The sequence below is a fragment of the Meles meles genome, chromosome 10 (genome assembly GCF_922984935.1).
Source record: "Meles meles chromosome 10, mMelMel3.1 paternal haplotype, whole genome shotgun sequence".
Classification (NCBI taxonomy): Eukaryota; Metazoa; Chordata; class Mammalia; order Carnivora; family Mustelidae; genus Meles; species Meles meles.
In genome coordinates this window covers 27,791,995-27,801,206 of record NC_060075.1, presented here as the reverse complement: position 1 = coordinate 27,801,206, position 9,212 = coordinate 27,791,995, and the positions used below count along the sequence as shown (strand labels likewise).

At 43.5% G+C, this 9,212-nt stretch overlaps 1 protein-coding gene across 1 annotated transcript; it reads left to right on the top strand.

The window, feature by feature from the left end:
- Positions 1-1,185: 1,185 nt before the first annotated feature.
- On the top strand, positions 1,186-9,001 carry LMOD2 (leiomodin 2). Its single transcript, XM_046020890.1, has 3 exons — positions 1,186-1,806; positions 6,769-8,094; positions 8,620-9,001. The coding sequence occupies exons 1-3, from the start codon at positions 1,534-1,536 to the stop codon at positions 8,644-8,646; spliced, it is 1,626 nt and encodes a 541-aa protein (XP_045876846.1). The 5' UTR covers positions 1,186-1,533; the 3' UTR covers positions 8,647-9,001.
- Positions 9,002-9,212: the final 211 nt, after the last annotated feature.

Here is a 9,212-nt window from a genome sequence, read left to right as displayed (position 1 = left end):
GAAATGATGCTCAACATCACTTCTTATAAGGAATGAAAATTAAGACTTCAGGAAGATCTATTTCATGCCCATTAAAATGGCTACAACCAGAAAGACAAGCAGGAATTAGGATGTGGAGAGATTAGAACTCCCTTCATTGCTGCTGAGAACGTAAGCAGGGGCAGCCATTTTGTAAAATAGTTTGGCCATTTCTTGAAAAGTTAAGTACAGATGTACCATATACCTCAGCAATTCCTCTGTTATGTATCTACCCAGCAAAAATGAAAACATATGGCTACACAAAGACTTGTGTGTTAAGTGTTCACAGAATTATCTCTAACAACCCAAACTTGGAAACAACACAAATACTCACCAACTGCTGAAGGTAATAATCAAAATACGGTCTATTATGCATGTACTAAGATGTGCATATTTCTATGCATACACATTTAACAGCTCTTTATCTATCTGCATGCTAAAATGACCTGAAAACTATGTATAGATATTTTCTACACTCCTAAGAATGTGGACATATATATATAATTTCATGTTATCATCTCTTCAGTTTTCAGGCCAGACACAAATCTGGGTTCAAATTCTAGTTCCACCACTTTCTAGCTCTGTGGCCATGGGCTAGTTGCTTAACCTCTCTGGCTGTTATAGTAAAATATGGATGAAAACATACACCTGACAGGACTGTGGGACTCAAGGAGATAAAATATATAAACTGCTTAGCACTAATAAGCCATACCCCGTATTAGTATTTGTCTTTTTGGAGTCTTATTTCCAAGTCTAGTTGTTTACTAATACTCTTGGTTGAGGAGAAGGAAGCCATGTTGTGCAGTGGAGAAAGGCTTCTGGCTGTCTGACTTCAAAGTTTTCATGTAAACTCTCAGAGCCTCCATTGCCAAAATCCATAAAGGAGGATAATCATCTCACGGGACTTGTTACGACTAGTGCCTTATAACCACAAAATACAATAAAAGTTTGAGGCGCTATATTAGGATAGCCTTCGGTTACCATCAATGCCACCCACAGAATGTTTTTAGAGGAGCCTGAATAACCACTCCTAGAGGAGTGATGTGTAGTCATTTCTCAACCTCCGAGATTATAATCAAAGAATCTTTTCATGGCCATGGTGGTGGTAGCGAGTCATTTTCAAAATAAATTGTATTCTCCTGTTGCTTGAATACAACGTGAGAACTGTGTTACTCCCTATCTGAAGTACTCTCTGCCTGTCCTCATGAGCTATCAGGCTCAGCTAAATATGTCCCTGGCGAGTATGTTAATAATCCCCACTGGGTCTGAGACCTCCATCCACCACCGATGTGACTGACATTCTTTGTGTTCAAATGTCTAGCTGACGTCTGCTGCTTAAAACAGCCCATGCTTTCACCCCCTCTCTGCATTGTCACGGCCCTGTATCACTGCTCTTAAAAGGCCACTCCTAGCTCTGGTTGCTGACCAGCCTGCCCACTTGCCTCCCTGCCTGCTTCTGGCCGCCGTGAATGCCTGGTTCTTCAAGCTCCTTGTGGGTCTAACAAAGCAGGGACCATGTCTACCTTTGGCTACAGGAGAGGACTTAGCAAATATGAATCCATCGATGAGGATGAACTTCTTGCTTCCCTGTCAGCTGAGGAGCTGAAGGAGCTAGAGAGGGAGTTGGAAGACATTGAACCTGATCACAGCCTTCCCGTGGGGCTAAGGCAAAAGAGTCTGACCGAGAAAACTCCCACGGGGACATTCAGCAGAGAGGCACTGATGGCCTATTGGGAAAAGGAGTCCCAAAAACTCTTGGAGAAGGAGAGGCTGGGGGAGTGTGGAAAGGTAGGCTCTCGGGTTTTTCCTTAGCTTCTCCTACCCTCGGCTCCCTACCCCCAACCCGGGAAACCTGTTCTCCCTAACTTCTCAGTCGCCTTCACTTGTCTTTTCTTACAACCCATTTGTACCCACTACTGAACAATTCCTCAGGCCACCCAGCAGATCATCATATGCAAAATTCTTAGCTGGGATCCTTTGATTGACTTTTGTCAATTAAGACAGGATTCTTCTAGAGGAAAATAATCCACAAGCAAGTCATGGGTTTAGATATATTGCCAAACATAAGTCTAATTTGAGCTGTGAGTTGCTAATGTGGCATAATATCTGTGACTTTTATATATATATATATATATATATATATATAAGCAGTTAAGTAAGTTTATTTCTTTCTATAAAGACAAAAGTGGGTACTGTTTGCTTTGACTGTGGTAGGTGGCTACAGTAAAAATAATTCTTTTTTCCGACACCAAGAAGTGAGCAGAGGTGGAAAGTCCATGGGACTGAGAGCCGGGGGACCTTATTTTGAGTCCCTCTGCCATTCCTAAGTTGTGAGACCTTGAATAGATAGTTACCGTCTCTGTGGGGTTCTCTTTTCCACCTGTCCCTCGAGGGAGTGGAATCCAGGGTTGTTGTTGTTTTCTTGTAAATCAAGAATCCTTTTGATTTTGATGAATTACAGACTTTTTCCTTAAGATAATGCGTGTGGGTTTGTGCATACGTACACAAACTTTAACAGTGAATTTCAAAATGATAACACACACATCCTGAAACCCACCTGAGGACACACCTATGCCTGCATAGATGACCCGTAGGAATCCTTCCTGCTTTATAAAGGTGATCTTGAGATCTGGAAATGTTCTTTTATTAGAGTTCAAGCCTGTTAAGCTTTTGTTTTCTGCCCAGTAAACAGTTACTTTGAATTTTACGTTACTTTAAGTTACTTTACATTTGCCTAATATGTCATTAACAGAAGAAGGTTCAAAGCACTATGCCCTGGGAAAAATAGTAATGGCAATAACAATGTTAAGTCCATATAATAAAGTCCTGAATTTGTGGGAGAACACAGGTTAGGAGCCACAGTTTCAAACCTCTGGGCTCCACCAGAATCATCTCAAATCAAAATGGCCTGAAGCCGATGGCAGGACTTCCACAGTACTAATCTAGGCACTGTTAGATGATCTTGATGATAGGGTGTGTGGGCCGCATTTGTAGCAAGATATGTGTGAGCCTTGTTCATGTCAATCATCACGGGAAGGGCCATTGGGATCAGGCCAGGGTCTGCCAAGGCCACGGTGGCTGCCTGCACAGACAGGCAGAAGGGGGAGGTGAGGCCGGAGCTGGGTTGGTCAGCTCTTCCACAACCACGAACCCACGATTTTTAGAGGTCTTGTTTTTTTTCCCCCCCTGATGTGGGAATGTATGTCAAAAATCTGAGAAGATATATAAAATATAATATTTTTATTATAGTCCTTGAAGAATTTCCTTGATAAAAAGATGAAAATTGCCACCGAATATCCAGGACAGCCAGCCATCGTAGCAGTAACCCAACAAAGGCATTCTCATGTCACAGTGCCTGGAGATCAGTGGGAAACCAAGGGCAAAGCCTGCTGTCAGCTATGATGGAACCATCCTGATCCTGCCAAAGGTTTTGCTGATGCCTGCCAATGGCTTATCAGCTCAATTAGAGAGGCTACGTGTTGATGAACTTTGATTCCTTTCTCAGTAGTTAACTCTTCTCCCACTATACTTCCCCAGCTAGCCAGCTGCCTCTGTAGTCACGAGGGTGCTGAGCAGAGGCCTGTGGGTGGAGGGTGTAAACCCATTCCCACCACAGGACAGAGCCCCAGGCACCCGGCAGGTGGGTGGGGGGTTCGGAAGGGCAGTGCAGTAGTGCAGAACAGACCAGAAAAAATGGGGGGCTTGGTTAACAGGATACTGGCTCTGTAAAGGCTTATGAAATTCATGTTTGGTGCTTGTTGAATGACAGACAGACTCTGCCCACCTGGGTCCACACAAATTATGCTGCCTTAAGCTCCAAGGGGCCTTGGAGACCAGAGGGTCTATAGCTCCCCTAACTTGAGTATCTGCTGGGTGTTAGACATAGGGGCCGATAAGCTCACTCACATTATTTCATTGAATTCTCACCTTCTACACATGAGAACTGAGACCAGGTGAGGTTAAGAAATGCAGCTGAAGCGAACAGCTTATAAGGAGAGCAGACATTCAAACCAAGGTCTGCTGGTGCCAAGACTACCATGCTCAAAATATGGGTGCCCAACCCCTCAGCTTACCTCGGAATTTCTCAGAAGTGCTCATTCTAGGGCTTCCCCAGACCTCCTGGGAGTGGGGCCCAGCATTCTGTGGTCTCACAAGCCCCCAGGTGATGATGACACACACTACAGTTGAGGACCACTCAACTAACACCGTCGTTTCTCTGAGACCTCTCAGAGCTTTACTGACTGGACTAAAGTCAACCAGCTCTTCAGGGGTAGATCCAGAACCAACCCAAAAACCACGCCTCTTGCCTCCTTGCTTGTGTAATGATGCCAGGGAGGTGATCAGGAGACACGGTTGGCCCCTTTTTGTTGCCTTATTTATTCCCGAAGAGTGCCAACATTTGCCTTCTCTAGACCCACCCCTCAGGCCTCACCCCATCCCACCTTCCCACCCCCATTCTCACAAGGATCAAGGTGAACTCCAGAGCAGTGGCACATAGCAGACCTCTTACCTCCCTCTCCAGACTCTTTGCTCCCTTCTATTGTCCCTCTCCTAGATGTCCCCCACCTAGGGCAGCTAACCATCTCAGATTGTCTGGGACTATCTCAGCTTAAGAACTAAAAATCCTGCATCTGGGAAACCCCTCAGCCCCAAGCGAGCCAAGACAGTCACCCACCCAGCCCAGGCCTGTTCCGATCTTCAGTGGCTGGTAGTCAGTGTCAGTTTAGATCCATTCGGTCAACAAGTCTTTGCTGAGCCCCTGCTATGTGCTAAGCACTGCGCTAGGTGAACAAACCAGATATGATCCCTGTCCTCATCCACCTAACAGTCTTTTAGGAAAAATGACAAGTAATTAAAATAGGTACTTTACTGGGAGCGCTACAATGCCATATATGGGCAAGAATAACATAAGGGGATAATATGAGGGTGGGTGTCAAAGAAGGCTTCCCGGAAGAAGTGTCATGTAGATGTTACATGATGGATAACAGGTTCAGATTTTGTCTCTCAGATACATTTTGAGGGGAAAACATCTCTTGAAGATAGAGCCTAAAGGTCTTTTAAAGGGGATACAATTTAATGGTGGCACGAAAAGCAGTAGACCTTAGTCTTTGAGACAGATCCTTTTCCTCCAAATACTGACACCTAAAACTTCACACAAACACACATGCACGCACATGCACACAGCATCCCCCTTCCTCCTGCTCCTAAAGAAGGGAGTAAATAAAGACCAGACAACCATCCCAGGAGTGGCTGACCCCTTCCCCAGGCCATCACTTGGTGCCTGCCACTCTAAACGAGTGAATAATTGGAGGCTATCTTGTGGTAGCAACTGGGCAAACAAACCTGGAGACAGGCAGTGTTTTCCAAAGCTCATTCCACATGCCTCGGGCAGCAGGAGCCCTGGGGGTAAAAGAAAAAAAAAGTTGCCAATGTGGAGGGAATAATTAAGGCTTTGGGGCCAAGGGAGGGATTGGGGCTTAGAGGAGAAAAAAGAAAGAACTAAAAAGATTGATTTAGGGGAAATTGGACTCTGTCAGCAATTTCCAGGATTTTTTTTTTTTTTTAATCAGAAAAGACAGAAAAAAAGAAGGGGTCACTCAGCTTCTTAGTATAAAGTCTCATAAACTGGAAAGACAAAGAATCGAGATTGTGTTTGTCTGAAAGTCTTTCATAATTGATACATGGTAAATAATTTAAGACCATCAGGCAAGGGCAATGGCTTGCTTTAAGATTTTCTATTGTTCTCTGCTGTTTCGCATTATGGTTAGACTCTAGTTAGTGCCGGGGGCGGTTATCTCTCCCACCCTGTTTCTTCTGCAGGCTGTCTCATTTAACCCTGCACTAGCATGAGATTTCAAGCTGATTTGCAGCAAAGGGTGACCTGAATGTTTTTCTGTGGAGCTAGGTTTTGACCTGCTGCAGCCATGAACAGTCGGCTTCCCCTCCCCACGGCAAACAGGGACAGCCGCTGGTGTCAGGCGGTGTGTGGTCTCTAAGACCCTGTGCCAGGCTCTACCCTAGAGGTAGTTCAATGTTGGAAAAACTTAGGACGCCCTGCCTTTGCCTACAGGTACCTAAGTTGGGGCACAGAGCACCTGGCGGCTGTTGTAGCTGCTACTGGAGGCAAATGTGAGGAAAAGTTTTTGAACGGTAGAAAAGGGAATCCATTAACATGTTGTATATTTTTGTTGTCATTTCTTTATTTGAGATGGAGAAATAAGGAAGGACAGAGGAATGAGTCCAGGAGGGAGGGTTGAATTTGTTCAATTCTAAGTAGACAGGGAGTCAAATAGTTCAGAACAAGTAGTTAAGAGAATGAAAAATACAGCAAGGGTTTCCAAAGCTGAAGTTACAACTCATTTGTTCAAACTGGCAAAATGATAGTAAATTTTAATATAATAAATAGAATTCTGGATATTTATTCTGCAGAAAACGAAAGAAATATTTGTTTAAAAAAAAAAACTGTTGAAAGTTATGCAATGAAATGTTAACCCTGATTAGCCCAACTAGAAAGGTCAGAAGCAAGAGATGAACTTTTCTCTTTTGTATTATTTGCCATGTGTTATTTCCCCCCCAACCTTTTTTTTTTACCAAGATATAATTGACATATAACCTTATTTTGGTTTTAGATATACAACATAATATACAACATAATGTTTTCATATATTGCAAAACCATGCACTACTTTTGTAAATTTAACAAAAATGTGCTTAAAAATGACCAGCTTAATGATGATACCATGGTCTTCAGGTTGCTGAAGAAGATAAAGAGGAGAGTGAGGAAGAGCTCATCTTCACTGAAACTAACAGTGAGGTTTCTGAGGAGGTTTATACAGAAGAGGAGGAGGAAGAGGAGGAGGAAGAAGAGGAGGAGGACGAAGGAACAACTGAAAATGAAAAAGGCATTAATGGAACTGTAAATTATGATAGCATCGATTCTGATAACTCTAAGCCAAAGACATTTAAAAGTCAAATAGAAAACATAACTTTGACCAATGGCCACAGTGGAAGGAACACTGAGTCGCCCACCGCCATTCACCCTTGTGGAAACCCTACGGTGATCGAGGATGCCTTGGAAAAGATTAGGAACAACGACCCTCACACCACAGAGGTCAACTTGAACAACATCGAAAACATCACATCGCAGACCCTTGCCCGCTTCGCTGAGGCCCTCAAGGGCAACACGGTGGTGAAGACTTTCAGTCTTGCCAACACGCGCGCAGACGACAGTGCGGCCATGGCCATTGCGGAAATGCTCAAAGTCAACCAGCACATCACCAACATCAACGTGGAGTCCAACTTTATCACGGGCAAGGGGATCCTGGCCATCATGAGAGCTCTGCAGCAGAACACGGTGCTCACAGAGCTGCGCTTCCACAACCAGAGGCACATCATGGGCAGCCAGGTGGAGATGGAGATCGTCAAGCTGCTCAGGGAGAACACCACGCTGCTGAGGCTGGGCTACCATTTTGAGCTCCCAGGACCAAGAATGAGCATGACGAGCCTCCTGACAAGAAATATGGATAAACAGAGGCAGAAGCGGATGCAGGAGCAAAAACAGCAAGAGGGCTATGATGGAGGAGCCAATCTTAGGACCAAAGCGTGGCAAAGAGGAACACCTGGCTCTTCACCTTATGCATCTCCCAGGCACTCTCCCTGGTCATCCCCCAAACTCCCCAAGAAAGTCCAAACTGTGAGGAGCCGTCCTCCATCTCCTGTGGCTCCGCCCCCTCCACCGCCCCCACCACCCCCTCCGCTTCCCCCACAGAGGCTGCCAGCTCCTCCTCCACCACCACCTCCTCCACTCCCAGAGAAAAAACTAATCACCCGAAACATCGCAGAAGTCATCAAACAACAGGAGAGTGCCCAGCGGGCATTACAAAATGGACAGAAAAAGAAAAAAGGGAAAAAGGTTAAGAAACAACCAAACAACATCCTAAAGGAAATTAAAAATTCCCTGAGGTCAGTGCAAGAAAAGAAAATGGAAGAGGGTTCCCGACCTTCTACCCCACTCCGATCAGCTCATGACAATCTCATGGAAGCTATTCGGGGAAGCAGTATCAAACAGCTACGGCGGGTAAGTAACCCAAGAGCAGATTTGGGGGCACAGATGTAGTACGTGAGTGAGCCTTCATTGCACAATGGCACTGAAGTCACCTCTGAACGTGTTTACTCATGTTTAAATATTTTAGTATGCAAGAGCAAGCCTCCAGATTTGGAACACCAGGAGCAGGTCACCAGCGAGCACATATCCATTTGAGAAGTGTGCCTGGACCACCTTCTTAGCATCCCAGTTCTGGAAGGACCAGGACTATTTTAAGACGCTCCAACATTTAAAAATCCTAATTTGCTTAATATGAAGATCGGGAATACAATTTACACTCCAAAAAAGATTCGTCACTTGTCAAAATATTTACCCCAGAGTTGCAAGTGATTTACAACCTCATTTATGATATAAAATTTGAATATTGACTAGTACACAGCAATAATCTATACCTGAGTTTGACTTGGAGAATACTGCTAGCGACATGCATACCCTACAGATATTTTTCCCTATATCATTTGTGTTGTTTTATTGAAAGAAAATCTCCTATTTTTATAGGTGGAAGTTCCAGAAGCTCTGCGATAAACACATGATCTTAAGAAGAGAATGCAGAATCACTCAGTGGTATTGAATAAGATGCATTGTGAGATGTTTCTAAAATGCCTTCTTCAATTTGAAATGTTTCCTGACTTTAAAAATAACCTCACGCATTAATTCCAAAAAGAATTTTAGGAAACAATCGGCATGTTTCTTCTGTAAATATGAAAATAAACTACTTTTTTATGTTATGAGATTTTTACTGGCAAGAAGCAGGTTATTTAAAGATGCTCTTATATCTCTGGAAGTGTTGCTAACTCTGAGCTGTAATGAGTTAATGAAATGTGCTCTTATTTTTGTAATCCCAATAAATTTGGATTGAAGTTTTTTGGTTTTTTTAAAAACAAACCGGTTTTTGTGTGTGTGAGTTGATACATCTGTCAGGTATGTGTGTAACATTGCCAATATTAAAAATATGACATTCTAACCCAAAAAGGGCTTGAGTCCTTAGCATTTTCCTTTCTTTGTTTTTTCATGTCCCAGAAAATTCAGAGCTCTAAAAATTCAGAAATCAAAAAATGTTTTTTTCTAATTTTTTAAAAGATTTTATTTAT

Excerpts from the sequence above, each read along its gene's own strand:
- LMOD2 (XM_046020890.1), top strand. The coding sequence starts at position 1,534 with ATGTCTACCTTTGGCTACAGGAGAGGACTTAGCAAATATGAATCCATC. Across the intron at positions 1,807-6,768 it reads GGCTGGGGGAGTGTGGAAAG|GTTGCTGAAGAAGATAAAGA; the intron begins GTAGGCTCTCGG and ends CATGGTCTTCAG. Across the intron at positions 8,095-8,619 it reads GTATCAAACAGCTACGGCGG|GTGGAAGTTCCAGAAGCTCT; the intron begins GTAAGTAACCCA and ends CTATTTTTATAG.